The 21,203-nt window shown below is 33.7% G+C and overlaps 1 protein-coding gene across 2 annotated transcripts; it reads right to left on the bottom strand.

Annotated features, from left to right (window-relative positions):
- Positions 1-9,440: 9,440 nt before the first annotated feature.
- On the bottom strand, positions 9,441-20,982 carry LOC127098518 (LEAF RUST 10 DISEASE-RESISTANCE LOCUS RECEPTOR-LIKE PROTEIN KINASE-like 1.2). 2 transcript variants are annotated; one of them, XM_051037130.1, is made up of 4 exons: positions 20,091-20,982; positions 11,258-11,308; positions 10,759-11,016; positions 9,441-10,679 (listed from the first exon to the last, which is right to left on the bottom strand). In XM_051037130.1, the coding sequence occupies exons 1-4, from the start codon at positions 20,869-20,871 to the stop codon at positions 9,679-9,681; spliced, it is 2,091 nt and encodes a 696-aa protein (XP_050893087.1). In that variant the 5' UTR covers positions 20,872-20,982; the 3' UTR covers positions 9,441-9,678. The 2 variants fall into 2 exon arrangements, with proteins under 2 accessions (XP_050893087.1, XP_050893088.1); XM_051037131.1 differs by lacking the exon at positions 20,091-20,982 and adding an exon at positions 11,754-13,330.
- Positions 20,983-21,203: the final 221 nt, after the last annotated feature.

Raw genomic sequence — 21,203 nt, 5'->3', positions numbered from 1 at the left:
AGTTGAGGTAGCTCAATCAAAGTCAGATATTGTTATCTCTCAAAGGAAGTACGCTCTTGATATTTTGGAAGAAACAAGTCGTACAGACTGCAAACCAGTTGACACTCGTGGATCCTAATGTAAAGCTTCTCTCTAATCAGGGGGAGTCATATACTGATCCAGGAAGATATCGAAGATTTGTAGGAAAGTTGAATCAGGGGGAACCACCGTCCGCTGACCGGGCAGCGGAACACCCGTTCCCGCTGTCCGGGCAGCGGACCCCCGGCTAACTCTGCGTAGTGTGATCGGTCGTCGAAATTTAATTTGATTTTAATTAATTAAAGGAATTAATTATAATAATAATAAAGTGTTTATTATTGCCTTGTGGTGATCGGTTATGGCCTTAGTTTTCCTTTGTTTGATTTTGGGTTTTAAAATACGACCTGCGTGTCGTGCCTCTCTCTTAATCTCCAAAATGTAACTTCTTTTCTCATCTCACTCCCTCGTATGTAAAACGAGTTTCTTTCATGTAATGTAATGATATGAAGAAAGCAAAGAAGTCAGTGCCAAAGGAGGACAACCTTGAAGATCTTGCTTGGAGAAGCTTAGATCGTCGTAGGTTAGCTTAGGTTCTCTCATTGGCTTGGGAGAACAATTGCGCTAGGGGCCATAACTGTTTCATTATGTATGTATGTATGTTGATGCATGTGAATGTATGTTGATGCATGTGAGAGACGGTTTATATGATAAACAAGCCGGTGAGATCAGAATAATTGCAATTCCCTCAAAACTAAATATTAAGTTTTAAGCTTTCCAAGTTTTAACACTCATCAAGACTAGTAATGGATAATGTAGGTTTCGCCTACGCGAGGTGCATGATCTATATATTAGTAAGGTGCGATGGGATAATTGTAATATCCAACTGTTAAAACAATGGGTCAAACTTAACTAAAAAAATTATAATAAGATTATATATATGTTTAGAAGTAAGAGTTGGGAATAATCCATATGATGGATTGGAATAAGGAGTTATTCACCCAATTGAAATTTTCGAGAGTTGTATGAGATACAATTGGAAGGAGTTCCTACCTAAATAACCTAGTTTTGTGTAATCCGCCTACGCGGACTTAGAACGAAGTGAAATATGGATCTCGACCCACTAGAAAATCTTCCAACGGGATTTTCCGAATCAGATGATGAGGGTCATTTGTTTTGAATAAAATAGTGGGAGCATATTTAATTAAAGGCCTAATTGAATATGTCAATGATACTTATATTTTCATTAATCCTTTTGTAGATTACCATGACAACAAACACCTCTAACAACATCCTGCGATCAATCCTTGATAAGGAAAAATTGTCTGGGACAAATTTTCTGGATTGGCACCGAAACCTGAGGATTGTCCTCAAACATGATAAAAAGCTGTATGTCTTGGAGACACCTGTTCCTGAAGAGGAACCTCCTAGTTCTGCACCTAAGGCAGAAAGAGATGCTTATAAGAAGCATGTCGATGATGCCAATGAAACTGCTTGTCTCATGCTGGCTACCATGAACTCAGAATTGCAAAAGCAACATGAGAACATGTCAGCGTTCGATATGATCGAACACCTGAAGTTGCTCTATCAAGAGCAAGCAAGGCATGAGAGGTTTGAAGTTTCAAAAGCCCTTTTTCAAAGCAAGTTAGCTGAGGGAGCCCCTGTAGGTCCCCATGTACTCAAGATGATTGGGTATGTGGAAAACCTTGAGAGATTGGGTTTTCCCCTCGAAAAGGAACTTGCAACTGATTTGATCTTGCAATCGTTGCCAGATAGTTTCAGTCAATTTGTCCTAAATTTCAATATGATTGATATGGACAAATCTCTTCCTGAACTGCTCGCCATGTTAAGAACTGCCGAGCAGAATCTGAAGTCAAAAGGGAAGTCCATTCTGATGATCGGAAATGGAAAGAGACAGAACAAAAGGCCCACTAAGCAGAGTGATAAGGGGAAGGGCAAGGAAGTTGCCAATCCCAGACCCACTGCTGCTTTGAAGCCTAGTGGAGGTATAGCAAAAGAAGGCACATGCTTCCATTGCGGTAAGACCGGACACTGGAAGAGGAACTGCCCAAAGTACCTGGAAGATAAGAAGAATGGAGTAGAGACTTCAACTTCAGGTATTTTTGTTATTAATTTATCTATTTCTGCATCATGGGTATTAGATACTGGATGCGGTTCTCACATTTATACAAATGTGCAGGGGCTGAAAAGAAGTAGAGATTTGGCAAAAGGTGAAGTCGACCTACGAGTTGGCTATGGAGCAAAGGTTGCTGCTTTAGCCGTAAGAACTTTTGTATTGACTTTACCTAGTGGTTTAATAATTCAGTTAGAGAACTGTTATTATGTACCTGCAATTAGCAGAAATATTATTTCCATTGCTTGTTTTGACAAGTTTGGTTTTTCATTTATAATAAAGAACAATTGTTGCTCAATTTATTTGAATGATATATTCTATGCTACTGCACAAATGAACAATGGACTATATGTCCTTGATCTTGAAATGCCTATTAATAACATTAATACAACTAGGTAAGAATATTAAAACTCTTCGATCAGATCGAAGTGATGAGTATTTAATCCTAGAGTTTGATGACCATCTGAAAGAGTGTGGGATCCTATCCCAACTTACTCCTCCTGGAACATCCCAATGGAAGGGTGTACCTGAGAGAAGAAATCGAACCCTGTTGGACATGGTCCAATCCATGATGAGTCACACCAATCTTCCAAACTCCTTTTGAGGACATACACCATTGACATTAGCTTACACACTTAACCGTGTTCCATCCAAAAGGTTGAAAAGACACCATATGAGATATGAAGTGGTAAGAGACCACATATGTCTTACATGAAGACTTGGGGTTGCGAAGTTTATGTGAAACGACAAATTTCAACTAAGCTTGAGCCCAAATCTGACAAATGCTTATTTGTGGGATATCCTAAAGAAACAAGAGGATATTACTTCTACAATCCTTCTGAGGGCAAAGTGTTTGTCGCTCGAACTGGAGTTTTCCTAGAAAAGGATTTTATTTCCAAAGGAACCAGTGGGAGGAAAGTAGAGCTTGAAGAAATTCAAGAATCACAAAGCATCGATACACCTATGGAGGAATTAGAGCAGGAAACACAAATGGTTGAGCAACCTGCTCAAGTAGAACAAGACCAGCGTAGGTCAGGCAGGATATGTCACCTACCTGAGAGATATGGATATCTCATAACAGATCAAGGTGATGTATTACTCATGGATCAAGATGAGCCTGTGACCTACCAAGAGGCCATAACTGGTCCCGAGTCTGAGAAGTGGCTAGAGGCCATGAAATCCGAAATAGATTCCATGTACACTAACCAAGTTTGGAACTTAGTAGAGCCTCCTGTAGGAGTTAATCCTATAGGATGCAAGTGGGTCTTCAAAAAGAAGACTGACATGGATGGTAAGGTACATACCTATAAAGCAAGACTGGTTGCAAAAGGATATAAACAAATTCATGGGGTTGACTATGATGAAACCTTTTCACCAGTTGCAATGCTTAAATCTGTTCGGATTTTACTTGCTATTGCTGCATATCATGATTACGAAATATGGCAGATGGATGTCAAAACTGCTTTCCTTAACGGGAATCTTCTTGAGGATGTGTACATGACACAGCCTGAAGGATTTGACATACCAGAAGAAGCCCATAAGATATGTAAGCTACAAAGATCAATCTATGGATTGAAGCAAGCTTCCAGAAGCTGGAATCTTCGATTTGATGAAACGGTAAAACAATATGGATTCACCAAGAACGAAGATGAGCCTTGTGTCTACAAGAAGGTTAGTGGGAGCATGATCGTGTTCCTGGTGTTATATGTAGATGACATATTACTCATTGGAAACGATATCCCTTCCCTGCAACAAGTAAAGACTTGGTTGGGGAAATGCTTTTCTATGAAGGACCTAGGTGAAGCAGCCTATATATTAGGAATCAGAATCTATAGAGATAGATCATAAAAACTGCTTGGCCTAAGTCAGAGTACATACATAGACAAAGTGTTGAGACGCTTTCATATGCATGATTCCAAGAAAGGATTCATACCTATGCAACATGGCCTGTGTCTGTCAAAAACACAATCCCCTTCAACTAAGGAAGAAAGGGAACACATGAATGAGACTCCATATGCATCTGCAATAGGATCTATCATGTATGCCATGTTATGTACTCGACCAGATGTCTCATATGCTTTAAGTGCAACAAGTAGGTACCAATCTGATCCTGGTAATGCCCATTGGGTAGCTGTTAAGAATATTCTTAAGTACTTAAGAAGGACTAAGGAATCATTCTTGATATATGGAGGTCAGGAAGAGTTGGCTGTAATTGGTTACACTGATGCTAGCTTCCAGACAGATAAGGATGACTTTAGATCGCAATCTGGTTATGTGTTTTGCTTGAACGGTGGCGCTGTGAGCTGGAAAAGTTCAAAGCAAGATACAGTTGCTGATTCTACGACCGAGGCCGAGTATATTGCTGCCTCAAGTGCAGCAAAGGAAGCTGTTTGGATCAGGAAGTTCATTAGTGAACTTGGCATAGTCCCTAGCATTGTGGATCCCATTGGTCTCTATTGTGATAACAATGGTGCTATCGCACAAGCTAAGGAGCCTAGATCTCACCAACGATCCAAACACATACTTAGGCGTTATCATCTCATTCGAGAGATAATAGATAGAGGAGATGTGAAAATATGTAAAGTACATACAGTAGACAATATAGCTGACCCACTGACAAAGCCTCTTGCGCAGCAGAAGCATGATGGACATACTAGATCAATGGGCATACGGGGTATGCCTGATTGGCTCTAGTGCTAGTGGGAGATTGTTGGTGTAAGCCCTAGAGGCCAATATTTTTTTGGTACTTGTATCGAATTATTTATTAATAATAAAAGGCATTTTCTTTATTATGGTTGATTAATAAAGTCCCTAGAATAGATAGTCCGTTTAATGTATTAAGTGTGACTTAATCATGAGAACACATTAAACATAAGGGCACTGTTCTTAAAGTATCCGTAGTCGAGCTTTAATGTGAAGTGGGATAACATTAAAGCATTAAGACTATTATGTTTGTAGACTGATGATCACATCTCATGGATCATGGATAAAGAGTTATCAAGTCTTAAACGTAGGTATGAATATTAGGAGTAATATTTATACCGGATTGACCCGCTATGAGAATACTATATAGAAAGTTATGCAAAGTGTCATAAGTTATTCTCATGGTGATAATAGTGTATACCACTCTTCGACCTGAAACCACTATGGATCCTAGATGTAGAGTTGAGTGCCTTATTACTGATCCAACGTCATCCGTAACTGGATGACCATAAAGACAGTTGATGAGTACTCCACGAAGCATGCTGAGGGACATGAGTGTCCTAGATGGAATTTGCCAATCCTGCGTAACAGGATAAATGTCTATGGGCCCAATATTGAACTGGACAAGGGTGACACGGTCTATACCTTGTGTTCAATATAGACATAAGGGCAAAGGGGTAATTATACACATAATTATTATCACAGGAGGTTTTGTCAGATCACATGACATTTTCGTGACTTGGATAGCAGTGATGTGTTGCTAGATACCGCTCACTGTTTATTATGTTAAATGTGTGATTTAATATAATTGCCAACGTCGCGAAAACCTATAGGGTCACACACAAAGGACGGATTGATGAGAGATAGAATAATTAAGGAACACCGTAAGGTACGGTGCACTTAAGTGGGAGACGAAATATGGTAAGGTACCAAATACTTAAGTGATTTTGGCATATTATGAGATATGGTCCAAAATGCACTTAAGTGGGCTTTTTGGCTTGAAGCCCACACAAGTGGTTCTATAAATAGAACCCCTTGGGTAGAAGCATTGTCAGTCTAATCCACTCAGACAGAAATTCAAGTAGAGACTTGGAATTTTGTTTCCCTCTTTCTCTCACTCAAAGCCTTCATTCATAACAGCTAGCACTGCGATTGAAGGAATCCGTTCGTGTGGACTGAGTAGAGATGTTGTCATCGTTCAACGTTCGTGATCGCCCCGTGGATCTGTATCAAAGGTTTTGATCATTATCAGAGATCTGCACCAAAGGTTTGAATCGCCACAAGAGGTAACGATTCTATCACTAATCATGCCCATTCGTAAGGATCACTAAATGGAGAAATTTTTAAATTCCGCTGCGCCTTGGATGGCTATTCTCCAACATAAAAGGGATATCGGTGTTACTCTCCTTTTACACATTGTTTCTACACATCTGCTGATGTTACATTCTTTGAGGATGTACCATACTTTCCCAACTCAGGTGTCCCTGAAACTAATTTAGATCAAGTTTTGCTTATTCCTTATTTTGAGTCGGTTGAGTTCAATCTTTTATCGTCTAGTTCACCCGTTGTGATAGACGAGTCTTCACTTCTGTTGAATCGGTATGACATTACCTATGAGAGAAGGTTGAGGCCACATGATTTAACTTCTATTCCAAGCGCTTACACCCTTGCTTCGGCCCCGTCTCCTAACTTGCCCATTGCCATCTGTAAAGGTAAAGGTAATTGTTCAACCCGTAATCCTTATCTTATTTATAATTGTGTGTCTTATCACCGGTTATTTCCTATCTATTGTGCATTTGTTACTGCACTTGCATCTGTTTCTATTCCTAAAACTATCCAGGAAGCTTTATCCCATCCAGGGTGGAGCCAGGCAATATTTGATGAAATGCCAGCTTTAGAATCTAATCATACTTGGGAGTTTGTTCCTATTTATAATTGTGTGTCTTATCACCGGTTATTTCCTATCTATTGTGCGTTTGTTACTGCACTTGCATCTATTTCTATTCCTAAAACTATTCAGGAAGCTTTATCCCATCTAGGGTGGAGACAAACAATATTTGATGAAATGTCAGCTTTAGAATCTAATCATACTTGGGAGTTTGTTCCTCTCCCACCTGGAAAATCTGTTGTTGGTTGTAGGTGGATATTTAATGTTAAGGTTGGTCCTGATGGACAGGTAGATCGATTGAAAGCTCGCTTTGTGGCAAAAGGACACACTCAAGTCTGCGGTCAAGATTATAGTGATACTTTCTCTTCTATTGCGAAGATGGCATTTGTTCGTCTCTTTCTAGCCATGGCTGCCATGAAATAATGGCCTCTATTTCAATTGGATATCAAGAATGCATTCTTGCATGGTGACTTGAAAGAGGAGATTTACATGGAGCAACCTCCTGGGTTTGTTGCTCAGGGGGAGTGTAATCGGGTGTGTAAATTACACAAGTCTTTGTATGACTTGAAACAATCACCTCGGGCATGGTTTAGAAGACTTAGTAAAGTGTTGCAACAATTTGGGATGAATCAGTGTGAATCAGATCACTTTGTTTTCACCAAATGCTCCTCCAATAAATATATTTATCTAGTGGTTTATGTTGACGACATTGTAATTACAGGTGATGATTTTGAGGGTATCAAGGCTTTAAAACAACACTTATTTCAAAAAAATTCAGACTAAGGATTTGGGTCCTCTTCGTTACTTTCTAGGAGTTGAGGTAGCTCAATCAAAGTCAGATATTGTTATCTCTCAAAGGAAGTACGCTCTTGATATTTTGGAAGAAACAAGTCGTACAGACTGCAAACCAGTTGACACTCGTGGATCCTAATGTAAAGCTTCTCTCTAATCAGGGGGAGTCATATACTGATCCAGGAAGATATCGAAGACTTGTAGGAAAGTTGAATTATCTTACCTTGACTAGACTTGATATATCTTTTTCGGTCATTGTGGTAAGTTAATTCTTAAATTTTCCTTGTGATAACCATTGGGAAGAAGTTATTCTAATCCTTAAGTATATCAAAGGATCACCTAGAAAAGGGCTTGATTTTTGTGATAGAGGCAACACTGATATCATTGGATATTCAGATGCTGATTTGGCAGGAGATGCAAGTGATACAATATGTACATCAGGTTATTGTGTTTTTATTTGGGGATATTTGATCTCATAGAAAAGCAAAAAGCAAACGGCCGTTGCTCGATCAAGTACGGAAGCTGAGTATCGAGTCATGGCCCATGCCACATGTGAGCTCTTGTGGTTAAAGCATTTACTACAGGAACTTCATTTTTGTGAAGTCGGCCCTATGGAACTTATATGTGACAACCAAACAGCTTTGCACCTCTCCTTCAATCCAGTTTTTCATGAAAGGACAAAGCATATAGAAGTCGACTGTCACTTTCTTAGAGAAAAGATTACTACTGGGACCATCAAAATCTCATTTGTTAATTTAAAGGATCAACTTGTTAACTTCTTTGTAAAATCTCTTCCAAGACCTCATATTACATATATATGTGACAAGATGGATGCTTACGATGTATACGCTTCTTTGTAAAATCTCTTCCAAGACCTCGTATTACATATATATGTGACAAGATGGATGCTTATGATGTATACGCACCACCTTGTCAGGGAGTGTTGAGATATTATTTTATTATTATTATTATGTATCTATTGTTTTTATTAGTAGTATCAATTAAGATATTATTTTTTCTTAATTAATATATATATATATATATATATATATATATATATATATATATATATATATATATATATATATATATATATATATAAAGTTCAATTCTTTCTATCTTTTCCTTTTCCTGACCCTATTTCAAGTCTGTGAGGCGTACAAACAATGAAAAAGACGGCATCAATTTGACAGTCACACTTATATTTCATGACTTTCAATATATTTCATGATTCCAATTTAGCTTCCAACATGTAACCTTGCCCAAAAGGCAAAGGCAAGAAAACGAGGACAAAATTTCTTGGCCTTGTTCATGCTTATCTAAAACGATTTGTAGGGTATCAAATTTTTCGTTTTTTCTCCCATTACATTTTTAAGTTTTTGTTAACTGCATATTAAGGTTCAACCACTAGTTAGAAACAGTTTTAAAGACCTAGTTTGTTCAAACACAGTTTGAATCGAGCCATCGCTTCAACAACTAAACCAGTTGAATCAAATTGATTTTTACTTCTCAGCATTTTAGATTCAAAGAGTGGCTCCGACCCGGTATGTGGTCGGTTCCTTATTGTATCAACCGGGCTAAGTCAGTTTTCGTTAAAGTTGGTCTGTGGTGTTTGTACCGGACGGACTATATGTTTATGCAGTACCTTGAAATGTGATATATTACTTGGTGGAGCAACAAGATATGAACATATATAGTTTGCAAATTAGCATTCCAAAGATTAAGAGGAAAAAATGCATCATGATGCTATGAAGTTCCAGTAACAAGGGAAACAAACTCTAAATAATGCAAAGGGTCGAACTCTTAAACGATATGACGAAAAGATGCTAGCTGCTCTCATGACGATTTATTAAATTTAAAAGAAAAATCCAAGGATAAGCAGATAGCTCTTGAATAGCATAGTAAACATTGTATCCAAAATTTTCCCTTTTTTTTGTCTTATTTCTGTACCTCTTTTTATAATATTTACATGTACCTCCATCTCAACTCTTTGCCTGACTGCAATGTCTCTTAAAATAATCATCTATATAAACAGATGAGACGAGAATGATACATTGTACTCGCTCATTTTCATGTTTCAACTAACAATCATTGCTTGTAGTTGATTCAGTAAAATGGACTATTAACAATTGATACTAGGCAGTGATTAAGCACTGGCATTAGGTGTAGTACTAATACTTTCCCATTTATCAGTGACGGTGTTTGGTGAAGACGGATGCTTCATATTCTTCACATTCCTCAATAATCCAACTTCATCCCATTCTGGTGAGGCTGGTGGTGGATTTACATTACTGTGCGAAGATCCAACGCCAACACCAACACCATCAACATCTGCTTCCTCTACAACCTCAACCACATCCCTCCCACTCTCTATTCTCCTAAGTTCATCTAACACTTCTTCCATAGAAGGTCTCAACTCCTTGTCCCTTTGCAAACACTGAAATGCCAATTCTGCCACTGAAACTATCATGCTATTAACCTCATCGTCTGAATGAAAACCAAGACTAGGATCTACCAGCTCATCAATTGCACTTTCTTGAATCTTCTTTGTGGCTAGAGTTGACAAGTTAATCTCTTCCCTACTTCTGTTTATATCAACAGCAGGCTTAGATGATATCAGCTCAATCAAAACAACCCCAAAACTATATACATCACTCTTGCTAGTAAGCTGATAAAATTGGTGATACTCGGGGTCAAGGTAACCCGGTGTCCCTTGTGGAGCCGTGGAGACATGAGTGGCATCCTCAGGGAATAATCTTGAAAGGCCAAAATCTGCAACTTTAACACGAAAATTGTCGTCAAGGAGTATGTTGCTGGTTTTCACATCACGGTGGATGATACCAGAAGCATGGAGATAAGTCAAGGCAGTAGCAGTCTCTATGGCAATTTTAATTCGGATAGACCATGGTAGTAAGTTTGGCTTGGCCAATTCACCATGGAGATGACTTGCGATGGTGCCATTTGAGATATATTCATACACAAGCAGTAGTTCACGGCTGTGCTGTGATGTGCAGCCATAAAGAGACACGAGATTTTTATGGCGCAAAGTTGTCAGGATATTAACTTCGTTCATAAACTGTTCTACTCTTCTATAGTTGTGTTCGTATAAACGTTTGACGGCAACTTCACGTCCATCGGGAAGTTTCCCTGAATTTTAAGATTGAAGTATAAGTTATACAATAAGATGGAAAGATTAATTTAGTATGTTATTTAATTGTGTACCTACCAAAGTAGACTGTACCAAAGCCTCCATCTCCAAGTTCTTTAGTATGGTCGAAATTGTTTGTTGCTTTTCTAAGCTCGTCGTAGGAGAACAATGGAACTCCGAAGTGTTTACTACCAATTTCTCTGCGTGGATTTATGGACGAATCAGAATAAGAGTTACTAGATTGGAAGTGTCCAACCGAGATAGTATGTTTTCGTTTGTAGAGTTGGAGAAACAGCAACCCGATGAACAAGATGCCCAGGATTCCAATACCCAAACCTGTGGAAAATGGCCAAAAGAATATATAAATCTAAGATTACTATAAAACATAACAAAGGGAATGAAACCTGTAATTGCATAGATTGGAATCATACGAACATGTATTTTGAACAAAAGAATTTATCAAAATAAATATGAACAAATCTGAAGATCATATGAGTTGAACATACTAATGAACTTTCACACTCAAAATCATTGAATTTTAAATTATGTGCTGAAAGTTATGTAAACGGTACATTACCTATACCCAGTTTAACATTCCGCGTCAGCCCTTTTCGCTTTGGAACCATAGCTGCAGTTAGAGGAAACAATTCAGGTTTGACATATGAAAATAAAGCTGTGCAGAGAAAAATATGGTTTGCTAACTCAGTGTTGCACAGACAATATTAACCAGTCAATCAGTGGAACACAGCTCTTGCCATCCAAGATTAATAGACTAATTGTAAATCAGCTGAAATGTGTAGAAAATGCTAAATTCAAAATCAAAATATTGAAGACAACAAGTTTGTACTTTAGATTAGACACATCAAGTAGTGCCACTACTACTCTTGAGATATCTGACTCTGATAATGTGGGAGAAGGAACTGGGCTTGAGGTATTTTGCAGGAAAAATAAACAATGTTTCATAAATTTAAATTGGAACATTTATGAACCTATAACGTGAAAAGAAGATAAAAGAATCAACTATTATATTAGTTCAGTGCACTTGTGTTTCCAGGGTGTCTGTTTTAGTATACCATTGGCACACAAAAACCTCCCTTTGCTGTCAAGTTGACATCGTCCTCTTTGGTTGTAGTGACACCGTGCACATTCCTCTGTTATGTTTAATTGAACTAGGATATCAGCCGTTACGAAAGTAAAAGGGTCATCAGAGTCAGCAAAGTCTTTAGCGGGAAGCAGGGCATTTGTACAAGCTGTAAAAGCACTCCGAGATACATTATCAGCAATTTTATAAGGCTGGTAGTAAAAATCATAGAGAGGGCAGTTTGTATAGTTATGCATATGCATATGTTTCGGAGGGTTTACATGGAGGGTACGGTTGCACATGAACAAGGTTGCATGAGTTTCTATACGCAAAGAAACAAAGTGAGAGGTTGGAGGAAGAGTATAATTATATTTGAAAGCTTCACAACTTTTGTTTTGCAGCAGTTGGTAGAGATTCCTGTCTCTGAAAACACAAGCACTAGTAGCATTACCACCGCGAAACTCAAGAGGATTTACAATTTCAACCTCCAACCATTTTCCTTTATTCTGAAATTGGACCATTTTGGGCTTCCCTGGATCATCACAATTATGTATTGGCAATAAACCACAATCCTGGTATTCTGTTGTAGTGAAAGGGAAGCTGATATTGCCTAAGAAACCACATTTTAATGAAGCTGGACAATCTTCTTTGTACCCATTACCAAGTAACATAAGGTGAGAAAACAAAAGGAACAGAAATTCGCAAACTAGATTCATCCTTAATTCTCCTAGCTACTTTATGTGCAAAAGGGGTCAGGGATATGATGTTCTAAAATAAGTTGAAGTCTGTCTAACTTGTTTTTACACTTTTCAGTCTACACAATAAAATAACACCACCAACTTTAAATGCTTCATACACCAAATGGAAAATGAACATGAATGGAAATGAAGGTGGGAACACATGATATCTATATTTTTGGCCTTTAGGGAAGTGAGACCAACTTCATGCTCAAGTTACTAAACTCCTATTTTTGAATAAAGACAAAGACTTGACTTCATAAACTGCAAATCTGAATCTTCTCTTATTGGTTTCGGATCCGTCTAAACCATCAAAACTAGGATAATAAACCAGTAGTTAACTTATATGCAAGGAAACTGCGATTGAGAAATATCAAAAACTGAGTCAATGTAGAGGTTTTGAAATAAACAAAAAAGTGGGCCCTTGGTTGAAATACTGGAAAAAGATGAGAGAAAAAACAAGCAGCAATTTGAAGTTGAAAGAGTCTTTGGGAATAATAAGACAAATAATCAAAGGTTCACACTTCACTTCATAATGACTGTTCAAGGAGGGATCATGAGAAAACGCGTTAACTGTCAATGTTGTCTCATCTTCCTTAACTGTCTATGTCATAATCCTTGACTTCAAACTTCTTTGGCCTCTGATTAGTTACCTTAATGTCTTGTGTTGCGTGTCCCTCTAAATTAGGAGTACTATTGTTCATCTTTATCCAGTGTAATTGTTGTCGTCATAATGAGTGCAAATTGGAAGATTTATTGTAAAATCAATGGTCAATATTTATTGAATTTTTTTTCCTAATTGAAGACTAATCATCATTCATTAAATATGTTTTTTTTAGTAAAGAATATTTCATCAGTTGAAAATTATAAATTAATTGTTTAAATATTAAAAAATATAGACTAAATTACATATTCAATTGTTTTATTTTAGTTTATTTACAAAATTAGTCTTTTATTTTAAATTCAGAAAGTCTTATTTCCCTCCTATTTTTCACTTAAAATTTATCTGTGAAATTTGATAAATTATTATATAAATTTTTTTGTATAATATTTTAAAGATAAAAAATATAATTAAAAATTGACACGTCACCAATTTTTAATGAACAAAATGTGAGAATAGGATAAAAATAACTTATAAAAAACTTTAAAGATAAAATATATAAGTTATGCACCATAAAAAATAAATTCATTAATTTTCAATGTAAAAAAATATAAAAGGTGGTTAAAACTATTTGAATTTGAAAAGTGAGACTAATTAGAATCTGCAATTAAATTAAAAAAACTATAATTAATTTTTATAAATAAAATAAAAAATGTAATTAATTTCTATAAAGAAGAAATTATATTGTTGAAAAAATATACAGTAATAAATATTAAAGGATATGATAGAAATAGAATTATAAATATTTTATTGGTATTTTAAAATGATTCATAATTTAAAATGAATATTTTTTGCATTATTAGTATGATTTTAGTCTAGGGTGAATATTTACAAAAACAAACATTTACTAACAAGCAAGACCTATATAAAAGACCCTCTTATGAAAATTAATTTTGTCTATAAGATGAACTATTTTATTGCATTGTTTTTTTAAAACAGTCTTATTCTAATTTTTTGGACTTAATAGTATAAACTATTTTTTTGGAATACATTGCAATGGAAAAAGAATGAACCATGTAATGAGTAGTATGATTATTAATTAGATGAAAATAGGAAAACTTATTATTTTAAATTATGTAGTATATTAGATTTATTGTGATATAGCAAGTACGGATTGATATCTGTCTTTTCAGTACAGTAATATTTTTCTTTTTAATGTGAACCATTTGACCAAAAACTATCTTCTATGCCCTTTTCATACCAAACTTCATTAATATGAACCAAGTACAATTATTATTACTTTTATGAAAAAATCAACATGGAAAAAAGATCAACATAGTCGAATTATGTTGTGTCATTTTTAATGAACAGTTGAATTATGTTGTGTCATTTTTAATGAACATCGATTGTTATCATTCAGCTTGACACTCTCGATTCTTCAAGTTCTATTTATAAGAAAATATAGATTTTTTAAATTTATTAAATAATTAATACAATCTGGTTTATATTTATTAAATTATATTAATTATTTAATTAATTTAAAAAAATAAATTTTCTGTTTTTATAAACAAAATCAAATAGAATGTGTCTAAAATAATACTCTATTTGATCTTATTTATGAAAATAGAAAATCTATTTTTTTAGACACACTCTAGATAATGGCACTCTAATATCAATATCTAGATAATGTTTATTTGGCCCTAATATCTTTTGATTTTAAAATTTTATTAAATTTTTCAAGAGCCTGATTTTTTTTAAAATTCTGATAGAAAAACTATTTTCTTTTAAGTATTTAATTTTTACCTGTAAAATTCAATGTAGAAATACATTATCTACAATTATTTTTGATAATTTGGACTATATGACCATTTTTTTCCTGATTTTAAAAAGATTGATATTTAATTCTATGCGTTTCATCAATTTTTCAAAAAATTTGGGAATATGTGAAGTGTCAGATTTTACAAGATTTGATAAAAAAAATTATATTTTAATAATATTTGAAGTGTTTGATTTTTATTCGTAAAATTTACCGTAAAAATATATTATCTGCGAAATTTACTACGAAAATGATACCTGAATTTTATGTATTTTTTATAAATTTAGGAAAGTCTGATACCTAATTTTATATACTTTTATCATAATTTTAAAAGTTTCAATAATTTTATGCATATTTATCAGAGTTTTTAAAAAATTATAAAAAAAATAATTTTTAATAATATTTTAAGTTTTTATTTCACCTGCATAATTTGTTGCCGAAATACATTACTCGCATATTATTTTATATATTTTAGATTATGATTTTTTTTATCCATTTAACGTATTATTACCAATTTCATAAACAATTCGATAAAGAATCATATTAAATTTTTTTGTATGATCTATCAATGTTTTTTTTGCGTTTGGAAAAAAAATTAATATGTAATTAATGAGAAAATAGAAGAAGTATTTTTTATATTACAGAAATATAGAAAATGTCAAGTATAATCTTAGTGATGCTAAGTGAATTTCTTCCAAACAAGTTGAACCAAACAGGCCCACATTCCTAGTTCATCAAAAGTACAATGTGGGCTATGAAAAACCAACCCACCTAACTTGCTAATCTACAGATTGAGTCCATTCATTTAAATCACCGAGTAATAATTTTGGGGAATTTCTTTTTTCAACTTTAAACCATCTCACAAGCTCTATATAAAAATTCAAAAATATCTTTAAAGTACGGAGATGTATCTTTGAAAGTGACGTTTTCACACAAAATAAGTGTAAATAGTTGGTTTTCCTCCGTTTGTCAAAATTTAATTTGGGGATGCATCTTCGTATGTGTTTTTAGGGTTTGTCCGCATATGCATTTCTGAATTAACCATTTTTTCATATTTATTAGTTTTTTCAGAGAAGCATCGTCAAACACATTTAATTTATATATAACACACGTACAAACCTTCCATCTTCTCCTTCATTCTTTTTTCATTTTACATATTTTTGAGATACCTTCATTGGAGCTCATGAGCATTCTTCCAGATAATTTTTCAAGGAACAACACTGCCCCTACTTCAATAGTAACAATCACAAACTTCACTTACTACATTCAATATTTTTTATCATCATCAACATTTTTTTTATTAATGTATTAGGTAAAAAAAAGTTAGTTTTAAATGCATTAGATAGTAGTCACATTCGAAATAGGTAGTTGTTAGAGACATGCCCTATGATTTGGTTGCATTTGGGTTGTTAAGGCAAGACTGGTATTTGTTTCTTCCATTGTTACAAACACGGGCTTTTCATTAGATGTATTGCCTGCGCAGAGGGAATGTTGTTGTGCGGTCGTTTCGTGTGTATATTGACCGGACTCAACATGATGACATCAATTGGACACAATACACCACTCATTGGGACACTGTTGTCTTCAACCCCATTTTATTTTACTTCAGATGGTTGGCATGTGGGAGAAATATGATGTTTATGTATCTGCTAGAGCGATGCATGCATCAGTTTGGATATGTGCAGATCATTATGATACCCCCCCCCCCCCCCTCGAGTCTGCTCCTAACAGCATCCTCCGCAGACATCTTGATGACATACTAGCAGATTACGAGTCACCTGATATTGGAGGGGTATCGAAGTATGTCAATCACATCTCAGTGGTCTTATGTGGATGATTACATGACTTGGTTCTATAGTGTGTCACGTCCTATCATGACACCAGATGCACCTGGACGTCCATCTAGGCATGCTCATGAGAAGATCCTGGAGAATGGGGAGGTCAGGAATGACCATGTCATTGATGCGTAGCCGATCTGTCAAAATATTATGCGGATTATGTATAGAGTTTGGGTTATTTGAGAGAGACGACGATGATGCACTTGACCTAGCACATTATGTTCTTACCCAGACACAAAATGCCTTGGTAAAAGTAACAGAGGCAGAGGAGGAGTCAATCAGTTATGATTAGGCATACACAGTAGGTTATGCTTTTATTTGTATTTTGAGATGTTTTAGTATTATTTCTATACTTTAAGAACAATGTTTATAATATTATATGATATTTTTTTAATTAATGTATTACCTTGTTCTATGATGTTCGTGATTATTAATGTTTGAATCAAATTATGGCACTGTTAGTTGAATTAAAATGACTTCGATTTAAAAAGTACAAATTTAGAATAATGTTTCTGCCCAAGATGCATGCAAGTAAATTTTGGGAGATGCATCTTCGAATTAATCAAAAAAATATTCACAGATGCATCTCCGGATCAATTTTTGACAAAAAAAAAAGATGACTGCTTGATTTAAAAAAGATACGAGATTTAAGATACTTTTGAAGATTCATCTTCAAAAATACCCGAGAATAATTTTGAATTTTCGGAGATGTGTATTACAGACTATAGAGTTGAAAAAAAATTGCCTAATTTTTTGAATGTTAATAATTTGAGATTTTGAATGCACGTGATACTATAATACTAAAATAAGTTAGCTAGGATGTCACTTAAATATAACTTAACTTTTATTTTGAAAAAATTTAACGAGAAAAATAACATTTTTGAGAAAATCAATTGACTAACAATTTTTTAAAAACTAAAAAATCAAAATTATAAATTAAGTTCAAGGACTAGTCTAATTGAATCTATTCTTTATTACTTAAACAATAATATAAGTACACCGTTACTTTGTTTATATTTTCTTTTATAATTTCATGTGATTTACATAATTTTTATTTATTTATTTATAAAATAAATAGAACAATCTTTTTGGTACATATAGCTCGCCAACTCCTCACTTTAATAATTTTTAAAATTTTTTTACGATGGACCAACATTATACCCATACGAGAGATGAAAGAGCATTAGGAGCATAAGAAATTAAGCTTCATTGTATATGAGTGGTTAAAAAGAAAAGATAAAAGAAACTTCATTGTGTATGTTGATATGCCCCTAATAAAATATTTGGTAAACGAATGTATCATTAATCTTCAAAATATTTAGGGTTCGTTTGATTGTGTTTTGATTTTCTATTTTTAGAAATGATTTTATAAATCAGTCTTAAAAAATTGTTTTTAAAAAAATTAATGGAATAAAATCTGTTTGGTAGCTCTATTTTTAAAAATCGTTTTAAAAATTAAAAACTTAAAAATTTGTTTGGAAAAATTGTTTTTGATTTCTAATTTTTTTTAAAAATGAATATCTTAAAGATCCTAAAATCTAATCTTTTAAGTTTTATAGTAAAATAACTCTAATACAAATCAATATATAATTTTAGTAAGTTAATAAACAATCTGAATATTTAAGATTTTCTATTTTAATATTTTATTAATCATTTGAATATATATATATATATATATATATATATATATATATATATATATATATATATATATATATATATATATATATATATATATATATATATATATATATATATATATATATATATATATATATATACTCGTTAAAAATTAAATGATTCTATCTTAGCAAAACTCATATATAATATATTTATTTATAATTAATTAATTTTTTTATAACATTCAAATCAATTTTATTTAAATTATTTTAGAATCTACAGTAATTTTTAAAATAAATTAAATATCAAAATAAAAATTAAAGTACTAAAGTTTTTGGTATTGTAATATAACGGAGCAACATAGAACCAATAAAAATTAAGGGATCTAAAATAAAGTTTAAATATAATTAAGACTTTAAATAAATAATGCCAAATAAAATATATAATAATTTTCATGAGTCATCAAATATGGACTATATTAAAAAAGATAAACTTTACCAATTTAAATATATTTTTATAAATTTTACTTTTGATTAAAAATAATCAATTGAGAGAATTCTATATTAAAGTGGATTTTTTATACGATTAAAAATGGATAAAACGTATGATACAGTAAAAAAAACTCACAAATAATGTTAAAACAAAATTAGAAAAACACATAACATTGTTATCATGATGCTGTATTAAAAAAATTCACAAACTTGCAAAAACAAAATAAAAAACAAAAAGTTTAACATATTTACGGTAATACCATTAATGAAAAATCACTATTTTCGAATATTTTCAAAACACCAAATAGAAAAGAAAAACATCTAAAAGATGTTTTTACTTTTTAGTTTTTAAAAACAGAATACTAAAATTAATTTTGAAAACTCTATGACAGAAAAGTCTTATCAAACAAATTTTTAGTTTTATAATTTTTGAGAACTAAAATACAGTTTTTGGAAATCAATTCAAACATGCCCTTAATTTCACATGATAAAAGGATACCGACCTTTGATTTTAAATTGACCGGCTGAAATCTGCTACAGTTTCATGTTGTTATAGCAGGAAATCCTGTTATTGACTTAGGCTCCCCTCAGTCAACAATATATCCATAAGAGGTTTAACATTTTGTTTGTCCCTTGACAGATGCATGAACCAATTTTTATGTATGCGCAACTGTTCCTTAATTTTCTATAAACTTGTTTGTTCGTCCAATCTCAATCATTAAATAGAAAAAGTTAGAAGGGAAATGAGTGTGACAGCTGGAAAAACGCACAAAAACTCATATCGTTGACAAGTTGTTGCACACAAATAAATACTAATGCATATGCGCAATTATGAGATGAATGAATAGTTAGTTGATCATGTGCTGATTGACTTTAGATTTGATAGGACAGATCACGGTTTGATTCAAGCAAATGTGATTTAGGATTGGAAAAAAAAACCTCTGACCCTTATCTTAAACCTATCTATGATAACGAAAGCTCTGTCTTATCAAATCAAATTTAGTCTACGTTAGGTATTTCTTGGTGTTTCTCAAAACCACGCTGGTTTTTCAAGTTGACATGCTAGTTTGTATTTGTTGTTTCAGGTTGAAACAAAATATGATCAACCCGAAAAATCCTTCACAGCCCCCATCCAAACATAGCCTTAATTTTCACCGTAATAACAGAACTATGATACTGATATAAAGAAAGCACAAAGGGAAATTAAGAATTAAGCAGAGACAAACCTGTATCACATTTTGCAGCATGAACTCTATCAGTACAGTAACATCTGAAATTGAATATATCTACTGCAAACCCACATCTCCCTCCAGTACTGTTACATTCCTTGCAATCACTGGCTATCCAATTCAACCGAAACCCTTTTCTCAGAGCCTCTTGAATCTCCCCTTTCACGCCATTTTCCACCCTTGCATAAACCACCTCATCCCTACAATTCTTCGACACAAAGCTTACATTTTTATCATCCGCATACAATGCCACAACCGAACTCGTTTCGTTTCCTGGAGAGCAACCAATTTTGTTCCTTTGCAGACTTCTGGGTAGCTTCGATGAGTTACATCCGAAGAATAATCTTACCTCGGTTTGATTATGTGCGAGATAGAACATGTTATAAGGAAAACTGAGGTTTTGAGTAGGTGGAAATGAAAGACAACCTTTTTTTGTGTCTGTTCTTGAAAACATAGTATTGGACACTCTAAATGAATGATTCTGATAGAATATTTGGTTGATTGTATAAAAGGTATTAGAAAGATTAAGGATTGGAAAACCAATAGTATTGTCACAAGTGATACCAAAACCAGGGTAGCCACAAAAGGGTTCTTGTATTCCATTGATGTAGAAAGGGTAGGTTATAGTTTGGTTTCCACATGTTTTGGGTTCACAAGCTTCAAAATATGGATCTACAGCATAGCATGGAGTGGTTGTGGTGAAGATATAGAAGAGGGTGATGTAGTATGAATAAATCAGAGGAGAAGAGAAATGGAAGAAGAGAGGTTTTTGGTTCATTTTGGAGATATGTGTGATAGATGATAGAAGTCAGAGGCTAATGAAGAGAGAGAGAGAAAGTGAGATAAGAGAGTTGTGCCACCAATTGAGAACCGTGAAAGGTTTGACCTGCAAGTTGAATCCTTTGAGTATAAAAGAGCTGTCTAGTTGTTCTTTTCGGCCCCATTACTTTGAATGTATATCTTTGTATGGAAAATTCTGATTATGACTTAACACATAAAAATCAAAGAATATATAGAACTTTTTTATTTAAATAATTTAGTTTTTTTTAAAAATCTCAAAATAATCCACATTTCAAATAATTTTCAAAAATAATTCACTCTGAAGAATTG

This window comes from Lathyrus oleraceus, chromosome 6, assembly GCF_024323335.1.
Source record: "Lathyrus oleraceus cultivar Zhongwan6 chromosome 6, CAAS_Psat_ZW6_1.0, whole genome shotgun sequence".
Classification (NCBI taxonomy): Eukaryota; Viridiplantae; Streptophyta; class Magnoliopsida; order Fabales; family Fabaceae; genus Lathyrus; species Lathyrus oleraceus.
The sequence above is the reverse complement of the archived record's forward strand: the minus strand, read 5'-3'. Positions and strand labels throughout refer to the sequence as shown.

Coding starts and splice junctions, on each gene's coding strand:
- LOC127098518 (XM_051037130.1), bottom strand. CDS start 20,871: ATGAACCAAAAACCTCTCTTCTTCCATTTCTCTTCTCCTCTGATTTAT. Junction 11,309..20,090: donor TGCTGCAAAATGTGATACAG/GTTTGTCTCTGC, acceptor CTCTAACTGCAG/CTATGGTTCCAAAGCGAAAA. Junction 10,680..10,758: donor CTTTGGTACAGTCTACTTTG/GTAGGTACACAA, acceptor CTTAAAATTCAG/GGAAACTTCCCGATGGACGT.